The following is a 25,869-nucleotide window of genomic DNA, read 5'->3' as shown; positions in this document are numbered from 1 at the left end:
CAGGTAAACATTGTTACAGGTTATACTTGGCCTGCCAGATTGGAGCAGTTGAAAAGGGGATGAGATACGTCCTGATAAAAAGGGCGCCCAATAAAATACCAGGAAGGTAAGGGTTAGGTACCACCTGGGGGGAGGTTAAGGTTAGGTACCACCAGGGGACTTTTAGGGTTAGGCATCGGTAGAGGGAGGGTTCTGTGTGAGAGTAGGGTTAGGTTAGGTCATAGTAAAATATTGGTAAATAGTACCAATAGTTTTACTATATGAATTAAGTAGTAGCACATCAGTAGTTTCACCAATATTCTACTATTAATTAAAATAAAATAAACTTGAATTTTGAAAAACAAAACAAAAAAAAAAAACTTTAGATTTTTTTTTAACAGATCATTTCTGTCAAATTGCCCTAAAATTCTAAAAGTGAATATTTTTTGGTATGGTGTGTGGCTACCTTTAATCTGGCTTCCATATGTTGAAATATTAAATGCTGTGTTTGCTCTCGCTAAGATATGGTTAATGGAAAGTGAGTAGTAGATAAGTCATACACGTGATTAAAAAGGGACGGCAATCAAAAAGGGACAAAAGTCTGCTCTGATCTGAGATCACTAAGCCAAACCAGTTAGACAGTGACATTTGGCAGTTAGTATTTTTTAGGGGACATAGGGGAATGTAAAACTGATGCTTAAAAGAGCAAATACATATAATCATTTATGGACATCTACTGTATTAAACTGTGTAAGGAATCGCTCAAGAAACCCTTGTCTATAGCAACTCAGTGAATAGTGCATCAGATGACTTTCCAAAGTACAAATAGAGGTTCTCAATAACACCACTAGATGGAGCAGGAGGATAAGTAATAGGCCACTGAGCTACATTTGTAGTGATTGGAATTCTAATCCCCTAATTGATGGAACTGTAGACACTACTAGAGGAGATTGAAATGAGTTACATTGGCAAAAGCCAGTGAAGGTAATTACAAGTGTATAGGTTATGACACTTTGTCAGAAGAATTCATTATTGCACAGAGCGAGACCCCTGTTAGCAATACTATTAAGAAAAGTACCATATAGCTATGAACGTTATACTTCTATTCAGCTAGTGCTGTGCAAATAGAAATTATATTTATTACAGTAGAAGTTATACATTTGACGAATTACATGTTAAAGATCTTTTCACAGCGCATTACTTACTTACCTGTATACTTACCTATAATCATGCTGCATAATCCTGAAAAAGAAGAAAACGTCACATAATTTGTTAAGCAGCTACTGAATGCAATGAATGGACACATTCATTATTTCACAGCTAAATAGAAGACAGAAAAATGTATGGTTAGTAGCACAGCTAAAATTGTATTTATATTTGTTGCATTAACAGAAGATAAATCTTGGTGCATATAAATTGCACTTATTGTTTCTGCTACATGGGAGAGTTTTGTCTTTTCAATAACAAATGGATGATTAAGGTTTTGTGTTTGCTGATAGTTGCTTTTCTTGCAGTACAATCATATCCACGGAAGATGTCATAAAAGAGTTAAAACGCCATAACTCAGATGTACGGCTACTAAAGACAGGTTCATGGGGGACTGGCTGCAGGTAGCAACAGCATAATTTCCTTTGCATGCGGCTGCTGTAGTTGTACCTCCTTGTATTCATCCTATTGGTGTGAAGGGAGATGGAGGCTGATAAAGAGGTGTGATGGGGAGGATCCTGTGTACATTACTGCACACCCAGGTGCTGTTCCAGATCCTAGTACACATCCCCAGCTCTGCACTCTTCCCATTTCCCTAGCTGCCTTCTCCTATACCTGGCAATGGTATCTGACCCTCACTTGCTGTGATTCTAGCACTGAACCAGTCATCTGATCCACAGTCCTGCACTTCTGTCTTCTCCAGCCGGATGAAAATCATTCTCATCCAGAAGTTACATCTCCACCTACCAACAGCACAAGATTACTTGAGTGATACAAGGCTGCGCAGGCACTGTCACAGCTGACAGGCAGGGGGAGGACCAGTTACAAGTGGAACTCTTAAGAAAAAGTCATTCTTTGTCAGTGCAGAGGAGGGATGAGAACAGGCACATTAACTTTTATTTAGGAACCGCCTCGGAATAGGATCTCCCACTTGGCATTCTTCCTACAGCTGGTAATGCCCATTATCTGTCTCCTGTAATTTGCCCCAAGGGCAGCACCATGTTCCTGCCTCCAGCCCGGAAAGGATTCTCTATCGAGGCATTGGTGGGTCCGGACAGAAGCCCAGAAGAACCTCTTAGGCCCACTGCATTAAAGTACCCAGAAGCTGGCACGGGTCTGCCCCCTACACCACTCCGCCCAGCAGGAATCCGTCTTCTCGGGGCACCAGATCTCATATTCCCCCCTGATCACTCAGCTAACCCCTATGGACATCCCTTGGGCATCCCCCAGCATCGCATCCTGCATAGGGACCCGCTCAGCTTCTGCCCCTGGATCCTGAGGCATCGAATGCCTGGTGAGTAGAGTGACATTTCCTATTTCCTCTCTCATGGCATGCAGTCACAGCTGGCACTAGGTGCAGCACATCAGTGCATTGCACAGCTGCTTCTGTAGCCTTTATATTTAATATGGTCTCATTGTGAGCAATCACTGAAAAAAAATCTGTTAATGTTTTTGGAAACATACTGCTGAAATTAGGAAACAGATAGATGACTTAACACATGTAAGAATATTTGTCTTATATTTGTATCGTTTATAATGTAATCTGTTAACTGTCATTTTCGTTTAAAGGTGGCTTACTAAGATTTCCAGAACTATTCTGTGTGATTACTGAACATGCAGTAAATGTTAGGAAGTAGAACTGGTCCCGGTATATCACCTGGGTATGTGCTATTTTTTTAACCTCTACCAGTACAGCTGTGTACTGAGATTAGGACGTTAGGCAGCTGAATCTATATCCCCACACCCTCCCACACATTGCAGCTCACATTCTAAATGAATCATTTATCCAATTATCCAATGTTAATGACAAATATCCATAGGTTCAGGGCTGTTTGAAAAACTGAAAAATTCCCCTAGACCTGGCTAGATATTTCCGGTAGAGAGGTCCCAAGATGAAAGTTACTCCTTTAATTAGCCTCCTTTTACAGACCCTATACCACAAGTCTTTGTCGTTCACTATATGTGCTAATTAAGTGAGCCTGTAATCTGAATTACGTTAATAGCAGAATTAATGTGGATGTACTTCACACCTTCTCATTTTTAATTATCACACTGGAAACGTGCACTCATTGTACAGATCAGCACTAATCCAGGACCTGTAAACTGGAAATTGACATTTGGACCTACAAAGCAGCTCACTGATCCTAGTGTAGGAGGGGTATGGCACAAAACAACTGAGCTAAATATTGGACATCTGAACTTCTGGCTGTCAAAGAAGCGTATTAGCTCCCCCCATACCAATGAGAATTACAGTGGTGCTATCTAAATGCTGCAGATTTTACTGTGGCATTTCTCAGTGTTGCAGGTAACCTGTGGCTTACTAGCTCATGTGGGAATAATATTTGGGCTGCAGATTTCCAACAAATGTGTCAAGGGTTTAACTATGTAAATGATGGGGCCCTAGAAAAAAAAAGGGTTGTCACCCCCCCCCCCCCTTACCCTTGATTCTGTAACATCTACCTCGGTGGCAATTCTTTAAATGCTTTAAGAATAGTTGTACAGGGGTTCCCAAACTATACATACATTTCTATTATCCAAATGTGTTTCCTAAATGCTTTTGCAGCCAACATTAATAACTGTGCAAGTTTTGGTGCTGCTTATCTGCTCAGTGACAAGGGGTATGCTGTAAGCAATGCTGAACACTTTTTAAAATATATGTAGGCCAAAAGAGTTTAAATCACAAAACAAAAACAAGAAAAGCAAAAAACTGCATTAATTAAACTAAACACAGCTATACAAAATATGCAACTGAGATAAAAAAAAAGATATATAACCATAAAAAGAAGAATAAAAATTAATTATGAATATACAGTATAACTGAATAAAAATATATATAAAAATATATATCCAGAAAAATAAAAAAAATATATAACAATTACAAAGTAGACCAATTCACAAAGTGTTTATTTTGTAAAGGATTTGCAGAAATGATTCCAGTTCTTGCCAGGAAAATCTGAATATTTCACAGGTGTTTCATTATTTGCAGGTGAAATTCTGATTTGTACCTCCATCATGGAGCAATTTATACAGCTGAGCGCATCATTCCTGGCACATAATTCACTGTTATATTCTCTGGAAGGGAGTTCATAAAAACTACACACAGTATACAACTGCTAAAATAAAACACAATGGCGCTGAATAAAAATCGCAGAAAAAAACTTCAGTTAATTCTTAAAAAAAAGAAAGAAAAAAGTTATTTCTGTTGAAGATATTTACTGAATATAAATTGTATATATATATATGTTAGCTGTAAACATTCATTAAGTATATATATATATATATATATATATATATATATATATATTTACCGTTATCTTGTATGCCATTAGGCACAGTTCACCATGATTATGATGTCACATGTTCATTTGCATGGGTAGTACTACATGTACAACTATTACAGTTATTGGTGCTGTTAATAGACATATTAAATAATTCGCTTAGGGTGCTATCTATTTTAGTAAAATGTAACTGCTCTATGAGCTTTGAAAAGGTAGAAATAAACAAGCGTAACCCTTTAAATTTTTACATTTTAAGATATATATCTTTTATTGTAGTCTGTGTATACTAAAAATCATCATCATCATATTGTAAAATAATAAAAATCATTCAATATCAATAGCCGTTATTATTATTTTTTTTCCTGGTGTATTTACTATACTGCGTTAAACAGAAAAATGTGCGTAAAGTCTTACCCCACGTTATTCTGATTAGCGCATTTTAGTGAATATAACCCTTGGTTCTTTGTGTAAGGCAAAGAAAAGAGAAATTAGATGGGGCTGTATATGATAACTGTAATGCTAAAGATAGTTAATAAATGTATGTTAGGACAGCTTTAGATCAAATTAATTGTTTTTTTATGCAGGGCTTTTTAAACTTCCTGTTGCACATTTAATTGAGGTTTGATGCAAACTATCATCTTTAGGCAGTAGGAATCTTTATTATTACTATAATTATTGCTGATTTATATATAAAGTTGTCATCTTTCATAGTGCTCTACTGTACTATATATTTACAATATATGGTTGTATAAGCCAAAGGGAGTACAACAGAAGTATAGCATTTAATACAAATCATTTTCCAATAAATAAACAGCGGTTACAACTTGCAAGAAGCAAAAGGCATTACATGTTGCATATGGATTTTGACAGCGAGCACACAAAAATCGCAAATGCATGCATGATTTATGAGTTTCTGTATGTGTTTTCACAGTCCAGTCACTACAATGGTGTAGAGTGAAAACAAACACAAAATCACTACTGCAGTGTGTTTCAAAAACACGCCGTTCAAACTGTATATGATGTGAACAGTGCCGTTGAAATACATTATAAGTAAATTTCATCAGGAAAAGTCATTGCTTCTAACATACCACAATGCATACAAAACTTGTCATGCTTTTTGTAAACACATATAGGGTGCACAATTTCTAAATCAGTTTGCACTGTCACTATCCTAAAGGTAAATGTGCCTAATGGTGGTGTGTTTATGAAAAGCCAGTTTTTACAACAATCTAACAGATTGCATTTGTGATTGAAGTTAGTAGATTATTAGACATATTTCATTCCTAGAAAGTAAAGCTTTGACCACTTAATCAAAATCTCCAGTGAATTATGTCCTATGTAAGAAAAATATTTTAATGATACCTGCTGGTGGCTGGGAAAGGTGTTAATTAAAATACTGAATGCCAATTTGTAATTGTTTAGAAATTCTGGGGGTGAAAGGGAAAGTGTAATTAAATAAGAAGAAAAATATACCAGGCTTAGCAAGAAGGTAATTATGTAATTAATTACTGAACTCCGTTAGTGGTTATATTTATGCATATATGTGCACATACTCACATCATGTACATATATGTATGTGTGAGTGTGACCTTGTATCTGTCTTCTCCATAGTAAAATTGCTGTGCAATGACAGCGCAAGGCAGTTTTACTTATAGTTACACCACAAACTTGTGTTGCACACATAGTGCAATTCACATTATGTATACAATGTATGTGTTGCTTCTATTACGCCATTACACCATTTCTGTAACGCACATCAAAGAAGCAATGAGTGCTTAGTATACATAACACAAGTTGCGCTATGTGCACACTATGCTGCTAGAGCAAACACTAATAAAATTGTCTTGCACTGTCTGCACACTGCAGTTTAACCATGATTTAGTGAATCAATCGCAAGGTATCCAAAATGATATCACAGAGCACAATTTACACATCAATAAATGAATGATGATATCTTGTGTTTGTATTTGAGGTGTGTGCTTATGTGTATTTGTGTGTGTGTGTGTGTGTGTGTTTATTTTATTTATTCTAATGTGTGTCTGTGTGCATCTAGCTAATCAGCTTACAGTGAATGGGTTAGCAAGCTCAGGCTAAACAGACAGATTCAACAGTTTTCTCCTTTTAATAATCCTATAGAAGTATAGGAGGACAATCATTGGTATGGGATATTGTTTCCTTACAACATTAAAATTATAACATTTATTGCTCATATTTATGTAGCACTAGCATTTTTCACATTAAGCGTGCTGTATGTAGTAACCTTCCCATCTGTCCCAAAAGAGCTCACAATCTAACATATCATGCTGGGCATACACGAGTTGATCCGGCGGCTAATCGAGTCGGCTAATCGCGTCCCCGCTCGTCCCCGCTTGTCCGCACGTGTGCCCGGATCGATTCCCACTCGTCCCCGCCGTGCGCTTCTTATCTCCTGCTCGATTCGCCGTTATTGTCCGCCCGCAGGGATCAAGCGCGGAATCAATCCCCGCGGTAATCGGACACGTCAGATATTATCAATCGAGCCATAAGGCACGATTGATAAGCCTGCGTGACTGCCGTGTATGCCCAGCATTAGTCTATGTTTTTTATACAAATACTGCTTGTGGGGTTCACACTACATATTCTTGACTTAATACCTTCACATTTATTCACAAATATAACACAAAGGACACAGGGTAACAAAAGCATCTATCACCAACTCAGTATCTGAAATTGTTTTGGGTATGATACGAAATTTTGTTCAAATACGGATCTGACAAAAGCACCTACCCTTATTTATTTAAAATATCCAGCTGAACTCAGTTTTTCATTGGAGAACATAGCAATATTGTTTCAATTGAATCGGTTGTTAAAAAGTCATATAGACACATAATACATGAGTCTCGCTCATTATAATGCTGAGATTTTCAGTGGTGACACAGTACAGTGAAACTTTAAGTGTCTATGCTAAACTGCATCATACTTTGCAAGTAGCAATCCTATCATTATCACATTATTAGGCAATAAGAAGGAGCTGAGGAGAGGTGCTGTGACCAGTGGCGTAGCTAAGGAGCTGTGGGCCCCGATGCAAGTTTTACAATGGGGCCCCCCCAAGCACTCTATACCAGGCATGGGCAAACTTGGCCCTCCAGCTGTTAAGGAACTACAAATCCCACAATGCATTTGCCTTTGAGTCATGACTGTGGCTGTCAGACTCCTGCAATACATTGTGGGACTTGTAGTTCCTCAACAGCTGGAGGGCCAAGTTTGCCCATGCCTGCTCTATACATAACAATTGATACGGCGCACCAAAACCTGCCATTGGCAACTACAGTGTCAGAGGTGCAAGAAGGTGATGGGGAACATTGTGTTAATGATTATCACTATTCAAAGTATCTATAGAAGTGATTATTACCAGCACAGGCCCAATAGAGAGCTAATACTGTAGTTGAGGCATGGCCCTTCGGGGCCCCTCTGGCCCAAGGGCCCCGATGCGGTCGCAACCTCTGCAACCCCTATTGCTACGCCCCTGGCTGTGACCTTTGCCTTTGCAACATAAATAGGCTTGGAATTGCTGAAATAAGGCCTAGTCTTGCCTACTGTTAACCTTTTAATAAAATATATTCTTTTCTATGCTATGTTTATTCGTATTCTGACCGACCTCTACTACACTAAACTTTTAATTATTTCTGATATAATTAGCTATATTTCCATCCCCAAAAAAACTGTTAGAATATTGTATGCAATGCCTATACAGAAAGGAATTTTGCTATTATTATTGTTATCAATAATAACTAAGAATGAAACTCTATCTGATGTACAATGTACATACTTTCTCATTATTCAGCAATGCTTTGTACGATGGCAGTACAATAAAATCCTTGTTTATCTTGTCAATGTGTACACGACCAAATCATACCATAGACTCTTTGTTGATTATGTTATATTTTGGACTTTTCTAGTTAGAGAATTTTTAGGCAAGAAAATGTCAGCCTCTCGGTATAAGTCCAGGTAGTTTTTAACAATTATGAAGGATAATTCAAAACGCTTCTCTTGTGAGCCTTGAGATCTTGTACTGACAGATACATCAAGCTCACAATTTTGCTAATATCTACTCTCTGGACTAGAGCGTGAGTGAATCTTAGATGTAGGATAGTGGTTGGCAATGATTGTATAAGTATGTAGCTGATTGATTTATGGTAAGTTTACATTGTAGTCTTTGCAGTGTGCGTGCAGAACATCGCAGTGGATTTCAAAATCAGCATACATTAATTTGTAACAGGGGTGTAATGTGCGCGTTGCCTGGTGGAATACAGCTCGGCTCACAGTATTATGATGGAACCTGATGCACTACTGAGTCAAGGTGCCAATCTGAATGGGGCAAGTGTTTGACTGTAGCAATAGCAGCGTTGTAAAGCACCGCAGTGTAAATATGGCCTGATGCATGAAAGGCTGGTAAATATGCCAGGCGCGGGCAGGGCACACCAATTTTACAGGTACTAACGCAAGGGACGTACCATCCATTGCAGTAGTAGCACCACACACATTACTGGGGTAACAAATGTGCTGCTATGGTAACACTGGTATGGTAGTAGTATTGTAACGAGTGATGGTCCCCTGGCATTAGTACCATAAGAATGGTGGGTGCTGCCTGTGCATGACAAATTTACCAGCCTTTCCTGCATCAGGCCCTATGTGCATTGAAGTGCTTTATAAAGTAAGTTATATTCCCACAGCAACGAGCTAAAATGGTCCCAAAATGAGATCATTCACATTGGCACTTTGGTGTATCAGGTTTTGGATTTACCAGCCTTTTCGAGCATCAGGCCCTTAGTGTGAATCCATAAAAAATAGTTCCAGAGAGGTTAAGAAGCCCCTCGTTATTGCATTTTATATTATTTTTTTTACATTTTTTTTACTAGTTTTACTTTGCATAGAATATGCTTTGAGAAATTGCTGTATACAGCAGCCCCCTGCTGTCATTGGTCATTCAGTAAGATGGATCATTTTAGACTTATGCTGGGAATACACGGTTCGTTTTTGAATTCGTTTAAACCTTCGTTTCGATTGTGCCTTTTGTCCTTTTCGATCCCGAAATAATCGGTCATACGGTTAATATCACCACCCACGGTTTCGTTTTTTTTTTCGATTCTGATGGTTTCGTTTTTCCAATGATCGAAGGCTGCAAAGAAACGAAACGAAAATCCCTTTTTACAGGGACGGACTAGCATAAACGAATATATAATCGATCTGAACAGCCATCAAGCCTACCAATGGCTCGATTAGATGGATAAAGAGAGATAATATCAAACATGTTCGATCACTAGTCGTTCGTTTTTGGGGTCTATTAATCGAAACTATAATGAGATTGACTATTTTCACATACGTTTTCAACACTCGATTCGTTTACCGAACGAATCGAAGGTTTAAACGAAGGCAAAAACGAACCGTGTATTCCCAGCATTAGACAGCTTTTATGGAAGTGGTGTCTTGGTTTGCAGTCCCAGCAGCATACTGCCATATGCCTGCCCTCCTGCCTGCCCTGCATAGATTAGATCATGCTCCTCATTTGGTAGCTGGACTATACACTCCTCATACCAAAACTGCTGCCCCAAATCAGAGATGATAATTTTGGATAACAGCCCTTTCAGTCCTTTCTGTATCTTGTAACTTAAAGGACAACTGAAGTGAGAGCGATATGGAGGCTGCCATATTTACCTCCTTTTAACCAATACCAGTTGCCTGGCCTTTTGCTGATCTTTCTGGGTTAAGTAGTGTATGAATCCCACACCTAAAACAAACATGCACTAACCCAGTCTGCATGATCCCCATGCTTGTTCTGGGGCTATGGCTAAAAGTATTAGTGGCAGAGGATCCGCTGGACAGCCAGGAAACTAGCATTGTTTAAAAGGAAATAAATACGTCAGTCTCCTTATCCCTCACAGCTGAAGTGTTTAAGTAAGGCAAAAATTATGTATTTTCTGTCCTGTCAGCTAAAATGACCTGTAAAAACAAGGATGAGCACCACCTCTATCCTAATGAATAGTTATGCCATGTAACACAACAGTAGGTGTTATGCACGAAGTTATAAAGTTAAATGCTTTTGTGTAAACTCACAATGAACATATATTAAATGCATTATATTTTACGCAGATTCCGAACAGTTTTTGAACAACCAGTTTGGCATTTCAGCTGGGACTAGCAGTATTTCATACTCTAGCCTTGTCATTTAGCTATATGTGCTTTAGGCATAAATTATGGTTAAAGGTGTAATTACATAGGTGTAACTGCAGGTTGACTACAGTGGCCTGGCTCCTGGGCTCCGTCAACACAATTTGGAAATGGGCGCTGTCTCCAAATGAAAAACAACAGGTACATTTCACAAAGAACAATTCTAAATACAGCCAGTGTCCATGCCAAAGGTTGGAGTAGGCTTCCTGTGGGTGCTCTGAGAACCCTGACCAAGTCTGGTGTACCATGTGTGTGCAGGGTATGACTGTGGGAGTGACGTACGGTAGTTAGCTACTTGTAGGACTTGTACGATTGTGGTCTGTGAAGTGCGGTGTAAAAGGTTGACATTACATATATGCAGGAAACCTATAAATTCATAAATAAACATTGATGCTTTCAGCTGTGAGCAGACATCTGATAGTAGGTGCCTAGTCCTATCGTTCCTGGTCAGATTGGTCTCTATTCATTTTCCTGAAACAATCTGGCACTGAGAATTTCTGCTTATGCTTTGCTCCTACCTCCACTATAATGCTGGGTACACACGGTAAGATTTTCCGTGCGATTTTGCGAACCGATCGTTTTTTCCTGCACGATTCCGCACTCGATTCTGCGCTCAATTCACTTATCTTCATTCGTTTTTCTTATCTTTTTCCATTCACTGCTATGATCAATATCGGACATGATGGATTTTATTAATCTGATCCATCTGTCGCACAGAAAATCGTACCGTGTGTATTAGGCATAGCAATCATCATGCATGCCCACCCCTCCTATAAGTGCTGGAGACCCCACTGTGTCAGTCCTTAACTCAGCTGTTGGCATATACCATCTGAATATTCAACCACCCTCAGTCTCTTCCAAGGTTTATTAAGCACTATACAGGCAATGAATAAATGTGTTTAAAGGAAAGGTTCAGGGAGGTGTATAAAAAAATAAAAATACTAATCCACTTACCTGGGGCTTCCTCCAGCCCGTGGCAGGCAGGACGTGCCCTCGACGTCACTCCGGGGACTCCCGGTCTTCTCCGGTGGCTCACCCGACCTGGCCAGGCCAGCTTCCAGGTCGGGTTCTTGTGCGCTCCAACGTGTGTCTCATGCCGTTGCGCTGACATCATCGGACGTCCTCCAGGCTGTACTGCACAGGTGCAGTAGTTCTGCGCCGGCGCAGTACAGTCTGTAGGACGTCCAATGACTTCAGCGTGACCGCGTGAGACGCACGTTGGAGCGCAAGGAGAAGCCCGACCAGGAAGCCAGCCTGGCCTGATCGGGTGAGCCACCGGAGAAGACCGGGAGCCCTCGGAGCGACGTCAAGCGCATGTCCTGCCTGCCACGGGCTGGAGGAAGCCCCAGGTAAGTGGATAAGTATTTTTTATTTTTTTAAACACTTTCCTGAACCTTCCCTTTAAGGCCTCAAATAACAAATCAACATACATATTTTGCCGATCTATCTTCAGTAAATGGAAACATCATCCCAGCTGCTACACATGACCTCTGTGGTTTGTGTCTGTGTGGTTGTGTGTCTGCTGTTTGTGTCAGTTTGTGTGTGTTTACTTTGTTTCTGCTCCAAAAATGTCTCGTTGATCCCTCTTGTGATCTTGATATGTTTTGGATGAAATACGCCTTAGGAACTTATACAGTATTACATAGAGAAACAATATCATGTTTACATGTTTAGGACTATTGTGACGTTACCTTGCTGTATAGTCATCCTAAATGACTGAGACTACAAACCATTTTATAAATTATGCCGGCCCTTCTACCTTGCAGAATATGAGTCCAGAGATTAAATCCTGGCTAGTACATTATATGCATGGAGTTTGTATGTTATTATTATTATTGAATTATATTGTTCAATAATCTCCTGTGGTACTGTACAAACTTAGAAACAAACGTTGATGTACAATACAGAGTTGGTAGACAGCATATGTCACAGTCATACAGTGTGTATTACAATACGCACTGCAAATGACAAGACTGAAAAGGATATCATTCGATTACTTTACTGCTGTAAAAATCGCCTTTAGAATATGATATAAAGAGAAGATTGTGAAGGAAATTTCAGCTTTGTTCACACTATTTGACAAGCAGGAAAATACATTTGATGTGCAGCATGTACGTTCAAGTGTGCTAAACTATGTGTCCACAGCAACATATAATACAATATACAATATAATACAATATACAATCAATACAAGAACGTGTATTTGCACCATCCTGTCTGTTGTTTTAGCACATGCTCACGTGCATTAGATTTGAATGAGACCATTATAATTAGCTGTCATTTCTAATGCATTAAACAGAAACATTGCTTGTTGCGTGTAGAGCCCTTCATGACAATTTGTTCAATGTACTCTATAGCCCAATCTACGCGATACGATTCTTTATGCAATTCGATTACGATTCTATTTACGATCCGATTAAATCCGACATGTCCGATCGGGATTCAATTCGATTTGCCATTGCAAAACAATGTCAAATCGAATTGAATCGAATCGAATCCCGATCGGACATGTTGGATTTAATCGGATCGTAAATAGAATCGTAATCGAATCGCACAAAGAATCGTATTGTGTACATTGGGCTTAAAATGCATGAAGGAAACTGTATCAATGCTATATAAATGCGTTGTATAAATAAGATTTAAAGATAAGATAAGATTTTTAAAGGTTAGACAAATAAGATTTCCTTATGCGAGTGTGACGTTGGGTACTTCACAAAGCTTCAATAATGGACCTTTATAATTTTGTACATATTTTACGCTGTAATAATCTAACACACAATGGGCCTGATCCAATTCACTTTTTCTCCTGAGTTTTCTCCTAGGAGATACTTTTTTACCTTCTGTTTAAAATAACTTTTCAGCACTCTGCATTTGAAAAAGTATCAAAAAGTAGGAGAATAATGTTGTCCAAATTATTCTGAGTGTTGTGTAGCTTGCTGGTGGCCTAAAAGGCATTTTATTTATAAGATGTGAAAATATCACCCAGGAGAACATTTAGGAGAAAAAGTGAATTGCATATGGACCAAAGTGGATTGTATCCGACCCGAGGTGAGTTAGTAACACATGAGGCAAGTAAGTAAGTTCAATAATGAAAGCTTTTTCCTCTAACTTTTTTGCGTTAGCCAGTTAATGGTATTATACTTATTCAAAACTATCTGCTAAATACTTTTCAGAAGTGTGTCAAGATTGTTGTTGAAGCAGGTCTTACTGCAGGACGTTTGTAAAAATGAAGGGAGAATGTACTAGATTCCAACTCAACTCAAGATGTTTACATAAATAAGCAAACTTTACTTTTGAGGAATATTTTTGTAAAGTTTTTAATGAAGATATTTTCTTACGTGTTAATATGTGAATTCCTGTCGTCGTCCAATACCATTATAACAATCGCGCTAGTGTAGACTTCTGATGGAAATTAAGAGATCATTTACAATACATTTCATTTACAATACATTTCATTTACAATACATTTCATTTATGCCCCCTATCTGCTTTAGAGCTTGCTTTAGGCACCACAGGATCCAAAGCAGTGATCCTTGTAAAGGTGGCAACTTACTATTCCATTTTTCCTTTTCAGCTTTTGTTTTGCTTTCAGTTTTTCTTTTTACAGCTCAAACATTTGAATTTTTTTTTTAAATATTTTATTTATTAAATATTTGTACAGTTTGCTATTGTTTTTAAATTCCAGGGGACTTTCTCATACAATCAATCATTTCTCAAATGTAAAATGAAATAAAAAAATCATGCAAATGAGTTTCTTTCAGAAACGACAAGCTAAAACGATGGCCCATGCAACTTACTTCATCTTTAGTTACCCACCCTCCCTTTATATAGTCTAAGACAATGTAAGAGGGTAGAGGCATTAACTGATGTTATTGTTACTTTCTCACCTTACTGAGAGGTGCATTCACATTATGTATGTCATGGTGTGTTAAAATGTAAGTTATAATCGCACAGCAAAACACTGCAATGGTCCCCAAAAGTCCCAAAATGATCATTTCTGATGGTTTCAGGTGATAGATTAGTTACAGACTCACTGATTACCTATCTCCTGACTAGTAGGTTTGTTCAATGAAGAAGGAAGGGAACAAGATGAGCAGGAGTCACCTTACTATGGGCACAACGATATTGGCAAAGGATTTTCTGGCTTGGCTGATTACAGGACAGAACGGCATAATTGCCGGGGGACACCCATTACACATTCTGGGTTTTCATTATGGGTCTTGATTCAAATGCTATTGCAATTTGCATTTTGCAATCCAAATGTGAACCAGCCCTAAAACTTGTGACACATGCATGAAACAAAAGCCATATTAAATAACTAAATTTTCTTATTTCTTAATTTATGTCATTAGTAATGTTAAAGTCACTAACCAATAATTTATTAGAGAGTATTGATTTAAATGACAACTGTAGTGAGGGGTATATGGAGGCTGCCATATTTATGTCCTTTTAAGCAAGACCAGTTGTCTGGCAGCCTGGGTGATCTATTTGGCTGCAGTAGTGTCTGAATCACACCAGAAACAACCATGTAGCTAATCTTGTCAGATCTGACAATAATGTCAGAAACACCTGAACTGCCTATGCTTGTTCAGGGTCTATGGCTAAAAGTATTAGGGGCAGAGGATCAGCAGGACTGCCCGGCAACTGGTATTGCTTAAAAGGAAATAAATATGGCAGCCTCTATATCCCCCTCGCTTCAGTTATCGTTTAAGAATGTTAATAAAATAATTATAATAATTGCCTTTCAAAATATCACTTTAATTTAAAACAAAAAACAGGCTTTTAAGAAACATTTCATATTGTATTGCAAAGGTTAGGTTAATATATTTATCATTGCAATTATTGATCAGGGCCTTAAATTACTTTCATCACTTTACATCAGCACAGTTATGTGTTTAACAATAAAATCTAATAAATAATTGAATAAAATCTAATAAAAATATTTACAACAGTTTATCAAATACATTATTTAAAAGTAGCCCCGACTGCTAATAGTTGTGCAGCAGCTACAGTGAAAAGTCTTTTTTAATGAATCTGATGAAGGCCAGTGATGGAATCACTTATGATTGCTGACACATTGATTTATTAACAAATTTAGTCCAGTATGTCATTTTTTGTTATTAAAACTGACTATTCCAATTGCCACTAACACCCATTTTCAAAACTGACGAGCACTCCTATAACTATAACAACATTTCAAGAATTCAAACTTTTAAGAATTCTCTCTCTGCTGCTTGTGTGATTGGCTATCTGGTTTTCCAGACGTCTTTACAGAATGAATGACAGGGTACATACCTTTTCGATAAATATCAGTATTTTACCTTGTAGTTCACTTTTGTGCAGATGTATGCAGCCCATTGTTCAATGTTCTAGGAACAGACTGTGGATTTTCAGTATGATTACGTGAAAAGTTTTAGTGTTATGCTGCAAAGAGTTTTTCTTCTTGATCACACCATTGGGTTTCATGTTATCAGCAATGGGAAACCACTTTGTGTAACTAACGCATGGACTTTACTCTGCTCACCAATAAATAAAGCAATGGTAACAATATGGGAAACCAATGCAATATTTCACAGATAATAATTTTGCAACAATATCTTCTTATATTCTTGTGGGGCAGTATAATATATATGCTTCTCTGTTATCTTCACTGCTGGAAAGTACTGTAGATGTTATAATGTTTTTATAAAGATAAAATCAGGTAAATATGAAATAGAATTTATGATTATGAATAGTATAGTACATATGATGATGTTTACCATTCGCAGTCAACAGGTGGAACTCCAAAGGGTCCTTGCACACTGTGTGTGTTGCATAAAGCACGCGTTATAATAAGTGTAATGCAGACTGGACATAGACTTTTATGTAAAGCCTGCATGCAGCGAGTTAGAATAATATGATCAGTTACAGCACAGAAGTCTGAACAGACCCATAAATTGGCAGTGAGTAGACATACAGAATTATTCTGCATCAAAACAGACGTAAGAAAAAATGGATCTGATTTGGTGGACTGTGGAGTGCACTGGAAAACCTGTGATCTAGCATGGTGATCTAGCATGGCATTTTCAAAGCTGTCTGCCATTAGGAGGCCAAAGTTTAAATCATTCATCTGTATCATGCCACAACATAGTGAAGTTGCTTAAAGGGAACCTGAACGGAGCAAAATTATTTAAAATAAACACATGATGTAGCTGTAAATGAATATTGCATACTTACGCTGCCATTTCCTCTCAGAAGCTCACCATTTTCTTCTTACAGTGATCCCTTCCAGTTCTGACAATATTTTGTTAGAACTGAAATACACCAGTTGCTGTCAGTTATATATCAGCAGCTGTCAGTTACAACTGAATGTTCAAGGTAATGTCCATGTTTCCCTATGGCTCAAATGGGCGATATGACAGTTTAACAGCGTGCTGACCTGAAAGCAGTTATGGGGTAATGGCCATTTTTAAAATGGAGGACAGAGAATTGCATTGATCACAGTGGACAAACAGGAAGTAGGAGAGGAGAAAGAGATTGAGGAGTAGACTACACAGGAGGTAAGTATGACGTGTGTATGGTTATTTTGACTTTTGATTTTTAGTTCAGGTTCTCTTTAAGGCTTACTAATTTGCAGTTAATGTTAATAATAATGTTAACATTTGTATAGTGCTCCTGTCAGACTCAAAGTGTTTGAGAGCTGCAGCCACCAAGGACGAGCTCAATAGGCACACTCTAGTGCATTAGAGAGTCTTGCCCAAGGAATCTGTGCTGAATAGGTAACTGGCTGTAGCTAGGACTGGAACCCTGGTGTCGTGTGTGGTGTTTTTAACCAGTACAATATCCAGCCACCCAGTTATGTGACCACAGTAATTTTGAAAATGAAACCAATCCTGGATTTATTAAAAGGAATCTGAAGCTGTAAGTATATGGAGGCTGCCATTTATTTCCTTTTAAACAATACCAGTTGCCTGGCAGCCCTGCTGATCTATTTGGCTGCAGTAGTATCTGAATCACTCTAGAAACAAGCATGTAGCTAATCCTAATCTTGTCAGATCTGACAATAATGTCAGAAACACCTGATCTGCCTCATGCTTGCATAGGGTCTATGGCTGCAATTATTAGAGGCAGAGGATCAGCAGGAAAACTGATAATGCTTAACCACTTGCCGACCGCACGCTTATACCGTGCGTCGGCAAAGTGGCAGCTGCAGGACCAGCGACGCAGTATTGCGTCGCCAGCTGCAGGCTGATTAATCAGGAAGCAGCCGCTCGTGCGAGCGGCTGCTCTCTGTCAATTCACGGCGGGGGGCTCCGTGAATAGCCTGCGGGCCGCCGATGGCGGCTCGCAGGCTAAATGTAAACACAAGCGGAAATAATCCGCTTTGTTTACATTGTACGGCGCTGCTGCGCAGCAGCGCCGTAAGGCAGATCGGCGATCCCCGGCCAATCAGCGGCCGGGGATCGCCGCCATGTGACAGGAGACAGCCTGCAGATCAGTGCAGAGTGATTCACCTACATGAATGGTACAGAAATGTTTCTGTTTGATCCACCGACCCTAATGCTGACATCGTTGCTATGCTTTATTGTCATTGTTACATTTTTAATTTAGATAATTAAAAATGAAATGTCAGTTTGACAAGTTGTAATAAATTCAAAGAGTTTGATTTTTTTTTAATAAAACAAAGAAAAAATGCCTCAAAGGAAAATATACTCACTTTCACTTAGCTCTAGAAGCTCATCAGTCACTGATACTACAGTGAGCTCCCAGATTGTCCTTTCATGATTGTTTTCAGGAGATAAGGCTTGATTATATATGTTGAGTATGGAATGTTATGTCAGAAGGTAATTCTGCCTTACAGTAACATATCTTCTTCAGTAGATAGAGGACTTTTCTGAGTTTGGTGTCATTTTTTAATGGAATATTCTGAAGAATATTTCAAGGCTCTTCTGATGATTCATTGTGTAAAATCTTGTGAACCTGGAAGTTAGAAGTATCAAGTGCTGTAATTACTAATACCTACCTAACACGAACCTGTGTTCCCTTTAAGCAGGGTAGCTCACTGGCTCCCAGAGGTATTGTACATGCTTGCATCTCTACATACCTTTTAAGCAAAGCAGGTTATGTTGGCGCACTGAGAGCTGTGCGCCGAAGCTGGGCGCTGTTATAGCAGCAATGCTATGCTGCATGCCCCACGTAATGGTAATTCGAGGCTCTGACAGCTGCCACACCCCGAATTACATCTGCTTCCGAGTTGCGACAACTCAGGGGGGGGGGGGGGGGGGGGAATAGTATTTAATGCCGCCTCGGAGTTTAGTGGCAGCAGGGAGAGCCGTCATTCGATTCTCCCCGCGCTGAACTAAGCGGCGCCCACTCAATATGTACTCCCTTTTTAAGTGGTCCAAGAACACTTCATCCAGGGTCAGTCATTTATGAACTGTCAGGGTTTCTCATTGTTTAACCATTCACCTTCTGTAGTTAGCTCACCTATTCTTGCCTTCCAAACTTGATTTCTGTCCACTCACTGTGATGGGCAGCCAGGGCCGGCCTTTGACCTGAGCGACCGGTGCGATCGCTCAGGGCGCCGGCTTCCAGGGGGCGCTCCTCTCCCCTGGCTGCGTGTTTTTGCGGCCCCGGCTGGGTACTCCCTCTCCGCCCCCTGGTGCCGCTGCTGGGGGTGATGTGCGTGCGCCGTGATGGAGGGGGGAGCCGCGGGGAGGGCAGCCCGACCTCTCCCTCCCTTCCTCTCCGGGCCACCCTCTGTGCTCAGTGCTCCCCCCTCCGATGCAGACTGCAGCAGAAAGAACTCACCTCCCTGGTTCCGATCGCCGGCGCCTCTCACTTGCCGCTGGTATCTTCTACATTAGTTACTGATGCACACTAAACTTCCTGCTTAACAGGAAGTTTAGTGTGTATCGGTAAACTATGTAGAAGAGAGTAGACCAGCGGCAAGTGAGAGGCGCCGGCGATCGGAACCAGGGAGGTGAGTTCTTTCTGCTGCAGTCTGCATCGGAGGGGGGAGCACTGAGCACAGAGGGTGGCCCGGAGAGGAAGGGAGGGAGAGGTCGGGCTGCCCTCCCCGCGGCTCCCCCCTCCACTATGCGGGGGGGGCACCTACCTACCTTATACTGGGGGCAGCTACCTATCTAACCTATACTGGGGCAGCTACCTATCTAACCTATACTGGGGGGCACCTACCTAATCTAACCTACGCTGGGGGGCAGCTACCTATCTAACCTATACTGGGGGCGGCTACCTATATAGCCAATACTGGGGGCACCTACCTATACTGGGGGGCACCTACCTACCTAACCTAACCTGGGGGGCAGCTACCTATCTAACCTATACTGGGGGCAGCTACCTATCTAACCTATACTGGGGGGCACCTACCTATCTAACCTATACTGGGGGCAGCTACCTATCTAACCTATACTGGGGGCAGCTATCTAATATATACTGGGGGCAGCTACCTATCTAACCTATACTGGAGGGCACCTACCTATCTAACCTATACTGGGGGGCAGCTACCTATCTAACCTATACTGGGGGTGGCTACCTATATAGCCAATACTACGGGCACTTACCTATACTGGGGGGCAGCTACCTATCTAACCTATACTGGGGGGCAGCTACCTATCTAACCTATACTGGGGGCGGCTACCTATATAGCCAATACTGGGGGCACCTACCTATACTGGGGGGCAGCTACCTATCTAACCTATACTGGGGGGCAGCTACCTATCTAATCTACACTGGGGGGCAGTTACCTATCTAATCTATACGGGGGGCACCTACCTATCTAATCTATACTGGGGGGCAGCTACTTATCTAACCTATACTGGGGGCACCTACCTATCTAACCTATACTGGGGGCAGCTACCTATCTAATCTATACTGGGGGCATCTACCTATCTAATCTATACTGGGGCAGCTACCTATCTAACCTATGTTGCAGGTACCTACCTATCTAACCTGTACTGGGGGCACCTACCTATCTACCTACACACTACTAAGCCCCCCCCCCCCCATTAGTGTATGTGTGTGGTGCGCTCACACGCGAAGAGGATGAATGGGGGGGGGGGGCACCAAAATCTGGTTCGCTCAGGGCGCTGTGAAACCTAAGGCCGGCCCTGTGGGCAGCGTAAGCAACCACTCATTAAAGTACCCCTGAACTGGGTTTTGAACAATATACTTTTCATTCCGTTTCAATTGTGGTGCTGTGACATATGTCCCAGCACCATCCTCCTCCCCCTCCAGCGCCCCATGAGTCTTTGTTTGCAGCTTATCGTTCTTGATATGAGTTAATACACACAGCGCACAGGGGAGTTTCGGCATACCAAGAGCTATAATCTGCGAGTGAAAGGGGTGGAACTAAGGACAGACAGAGAAGAGGAAGAACTGCTACTTTCCTCCTCCCTGTAATCAACGTTTTGCTCAATCGAATATTACAGCTAAGCAGAGCAGGGACACATGGAGCGCTGGGGGTGGGGGGTGGGGGGAGGACACAAATAAAACAGTATGAAAAGCATATTCTTCAAAACCCAGTTCAGGGTTATTTTAAGCTTGAAAGCAGGAAGTGACTGGGATAGCTGCAGGTAACCATAACCATAGGTGACAATATTTGAGTGTCCAAAGTTTAAAGGCTATCATGCGATGTGCAAGGGATGTAAAGATGTATTTAGGCATATCTAGATACCTGCCTGCCATGATTACTACAGGGTTTTCCCCATAAGCTACATGTTCTAATTTTTGTTATTGTAGAAAGTCACTTTTAATGCAGAGCCCTGCAGCCACAGAGGACTATCCAAGACAAGCAGTCAACTCCAGCAACAGCCTATTCCTTCTGGCACACAATGTTCTGCCTCCCCTTCACTTGTATTTGGTTGTACATGCATCCTAATACAAGAGAATGAAAGAAAGACTGCTGTTTAGTCCATTGGAAGCATCTGTCATTTCTACAGAAGTTTCCCATTGTCTTCCAATGCCGCGGGGTATTATTTACCAGATAAGACCTGCTTTAGCATTCATAAGTACTTATCCAATTCAATTTTTCTCCTAGGAGATAATTTTTCCTCTCCTGTTTAAAATAACTTGTCAGCACTCGGCAGTTGGAAAAGTAGCAAAAAGAAGGTCAAAAAGTATTGCCAAAATTATTCTGAGTATTTTCTTGCTTAGTGAAGGCCTAAAAGACATATTGATAAGATGTAAAAATATCAACTAGGAGAAAACTTAGGAGAAAATGTGAATTAGATCGGGCCCATAACTTAAAGGGACTCCGAGCAGTGCAGAAACTATGGAAAGATGCATATCATTTTAAAGCTCTCTTTCTCCTCTTTCCAATGATATATAAACCGCCTCCCTATGCCTTTTAGTTTTCGCTATTTTCGCGATTGAAATTGCCGCGGCTGCGATTTCGATCGCGAAAATAGAGAAAACTAAAAGGCGTAGGGCGACGATTTAGGGGTCTTCAGAAAGAGGAGAAAGAGAGCTTTAAAATGATATCCATCTTTCCATAGTTACATTGTATTACACAGGGCGACTTTTTCTGCTGAATGGAGCTGCTGACTTTGAGAAAAAGTCGCCCTGTGTAATACAATGTAACTACGGAAAGATGGATATCATTTTAAAGCTCTCTTTCTCCTCTTTCTGAAGACCCCTAAATCATCACCCCACGCCTTTTAGTTTTCTCTATTTTCGCGATCGAAATCGAGGCCGCGGCAATTTCAATCGTGAAAATAGCAAATACTAAAAGGCGTAAGGTGGCGGTTTATATATCATTGGAAAGAGGAGAAAGAGAGCTTTAAAATGATATGCATCTTTCCATAGTTTTTGCACTGCTCGGAGTCCCTTTAAAGGGTTTAGCTGGGCTTAAAGGTACCCAGAGACCTAACTGTGGTTGGCTGATATCGACTGATTTTGAAATGATGAGTGAAGTGTTCTGTAACCTTCATTTACTGATGAATCTGCAAAATAATGCAGCCAAACGGCAGCATTTGTAATGCCACAGGTTAGCGTTTGACATGCGGCTCAGTTACTAGGTAGAAAAAACGCGTCATGTTTGCTAGCATCATGAGTGTTAGCAGTGCATGGGAGCAGCTGACTGGCGGGGGAAACACCGCCTTCATCCTCACTTATGAAAGAGGCTTAAGGATGCTTAAAGTATACAACAACTAATATACATAAACATGCATTTTATTTTTAGGGCCCCTTACCCACTTGTGCATTGTTGATTGCTTTTTCAGAAATGCCCAGTTATGCAATCAGCAGGGACATCAAAAGTGCCCAGACTGCACTGTCTGATGCTTCCATCCATGCATTGCAATTCAACCCCGAAAACTCAATGCATGGTTGTCGACAGGGCCGGCGCTACCATAGAGGCAAAAGGGGCATTTGCCCCGGGGCCTGACCTCTGCTTAGGCCCCAGCAACGCCGACCCTCCGATATTTTCTCCCCCCCACCCCCCTTCCTGCTCGCACTGCTCCCCGGGGCCCTGCTGCAAGTATATTAGCAGCCATAATCACCTTATCCCCATCGGGTGAGCAGGCGGCAGCGGCTGCACTCGGAGACACTCTGTCTCCCTCCCACTCTATGACCCGGCGTGTGTTTACACATGACGTGCTGGGTCATAGAGTGGGAGACAGACAGAGTGTCTCCGAGTACAGCCGCTGCCCGCCCGCTCACCCAACGGAGATAAGGTGATTATGGCTGCTAATATACTTGCAGCAGGGCCCCAGGGAGCAGAGGGGTAATGGGGGGGCCCAATGATGAAGTTTGCCCCAGGGCCACAGGGCCCCTTGAACCGACCCTGGTTGTCGACAAATTAAACTCAAAGCAAACACACTGTAATTCCATTCAATATAAATGAACAGGATTGCAACCGTATTGGGAAGAATCGCATAGCAATAAAATGCCATGCATTGTGATGGTCACCTGCCTTACATGTAGTGGGAAAGGGGCCTTGAGGGGCCTTTTACACTTAATGCATTGTGTTGAGTTGCATCGCATTGTGTTGCGTCCCAGCCATTTGCCAAAATGAGATACAACACGACACAACTCAAAACAACGCAACTCAATGCAACGCATTAAGTATAAAAGTGTCCTAAGTGTTACTTTGGCTACTTCCAGGTAAAACATAATACTGCAAATATAATTGACACACACTTTTATTGTAGATGAATGCTACTAATATTACCTTATCAGTGGATTTTCTATACATATGTAATTATACTTCTTTGCTGCCATGGCAATGTTTCCTAAAATCTCTGCAATGTGTTCAGTAGTATTGGAGGGATTTGTTATTTTTACATAGAAGTGGAGCTGTATCTTAAAGAAAACCTGTACTGAAAATAAAAGTCAAAATAAGCATGCACAAGTCATACTTACCTTCCATGTAGTCTACTCCTCAGTGTCTTTCTCCTGTCCTGCGTCCTGTTTGTTCACTGTGATCAAGGGAATTTTCCGTCCTCCATTTTGAAAATAGCCATTACCCCATAACAGCTTTCTGGTCAGCACACAGTTAAACTGTAACATCGCCCACTTGAGCCATAGGGAAACATGAACATTACCGGGTACATCAGTTTTCCTCTCAGCTATAACTGACAGCAACTGATATATTTCAGATCTGACAAAATATTGTCGGAACTGGAAGGGATTATTGTCAGAAGAAAATGGTGAGCTTCTGAGAGGAACTGATGGCAAGGTAGCTATGTAATGTTCATTTGAAGTTACCTCATGTGTCTATTTTAAATATTTGTACTCAGTACAGGTTCTCTTTAAGTTTTAATAAAGTGATGTAAACTTTGCAGTGAATATCAACCTAGTTGTTGTTTTAGAGGATCTTATATTGTCTCCTTGGGTTTGTGTGTTTTGTTTTTTTTTTCTTCCTGATTCCTTCCAATTTTCAAAAAATATACTGATTTATTGGCTTCCTCCCAATTATTGGCCACAGAATGTGAAAGGGACAATACACTGTGAGACCTCCGCAGGCTGTGTTGTCACTATAGCGAAAGACAGGCATTTTTTAGCCTTTTTTACCCGACAGTCAACAGCTCCCCTTTTATGAATAGGATCTGTTCATACTTGTCAGTTAGCAATGAGTCCATTGGACCCGTTGCGGTAAGCACTTCTCATATAGCCTATAGTTGAAACCCATCTTCTCCGTGTACCAGCAGCAGGAACATCAGAGTGGACACCACACTGTCTGCTCCTGCTGGCCATCAGAAGTCTGGCTCAAGTGGGAACCTAGCACTGCATACACAATCAGGCTGAGGAGAGTAAGGGAGGAAATGACATCAGGATTGGCTTCAAAAAAGCCACACACAAAAATGGGAAATTCTAAGAAAGATTTTGTCTTTTTTTACTTTAGAAAAATCACTAAAATTAAAACGTGGACAGTGCAATACATATGTTATGCAAGTAGAGCAAGTATTTATCTTATATATGTGGTTTTTTTCTGAGATAGTATGGCTGACAGCTCCTCTTTAAAGAGGTATCATAGTGACATATAATAGAATGCAGTAATTTATTCGGGATAGATCCCAACCTTTACATTATTTATCCTGGTTTCAGCATCAAAAACACTTTCTATATCTATATATTGCTGTATATTAGTATGTAGTTCTGCTGTCCCAGTAATGTTTAGCCTAGGCGGTTAAGATATTCAGAATTCTGCACCCAGAGCATTTTCAGAGACAGGCATTATTTTCACTGGATTCGGAACTCTCACTAAACAAACATTCCCCAGAAATGCACATGACAGAACTGAAGATATAACCACCTGTGATAAATTTCAAAATGTAAATCAGAATGAGAAAAGGTTTTATAAATGAATGTAGCAAAAAAAAGAAAAAGGAATTTAATAAATCATGTTGTTTTTAGTACAGTTCCTCTATACTATCTTAGACTTTTGTTGCACAAAATGATCCTGAGTGTGTATTGGAGTCTCCTATGCCTTCCTCTTCCGTGATTGGCCAAGGCAGAAAATCCTCCACTGATGCCGGAAACTTGCAGTAGAGCAGACCCGACGGCGATCGGGTATTTCCGTGTAGTTCGGAGCCGACAGCCGTCAGCAGGGCCGGCCCGCTCATGAGGCGGGGTGAAACATTTGCCTCAGGCGGCAAACTTCAAAGGGCGGCACCCGCCTGGGGGGGCCGGCCGCCGAGCCGGAGGGGTAGCGGGCAGGTCGGGGGTATTGTGCCTAGCGGTGGGGAGGGGGGTCGGA

The 25,869-nt window shown here is 40.8% G+C and overlaps 1 protein-coding gene across 1 annotated transcript in view; it reads left to right on the top strand.

Annotated features, from left to right (window-relative positions):
* The first annotated feature begins 1,902 nt into the window (after nt 1–1,902).
* Nucleotides 1,903–25,869, top strand: part of LOC137561510 (homeobox protein EMX1-like) — a 61,442-nt gene continuing 37,475 nt past the window's right edge. Inside the window, exon 1 of the mRNA XM_068272815.1 lies at nt 1,903–2,479. Coding sequence (XP_068128916.1) covers nt 2,185–2,479 — 295 coding nt within the window. The 5' untranslated portion in view covers nt 1,903–2,184. The remainder of the gene's footprint in view (nt 2,480–25,869) is intronic.

The sequence above is a fragment of the Hyperolius riggenbachi genome, chromosome 3 (genome assembly GCF_040937935.1).
Source record: "Hyperolius riggenbachi isolate aHypRig1 chromosome 3, aHypRig1.pri, whole genome shotgun sequence".
NCBI classification, from domain to species: Eukaryota; Metazoa; Chordata; class Amphibia; order Anura; family Hyperoliidae; genus Hyperolius; species Hyperolius riggenbachi.
This window is presented reverse-complemented; position numbering and strand designations above follow the sequence as displayed.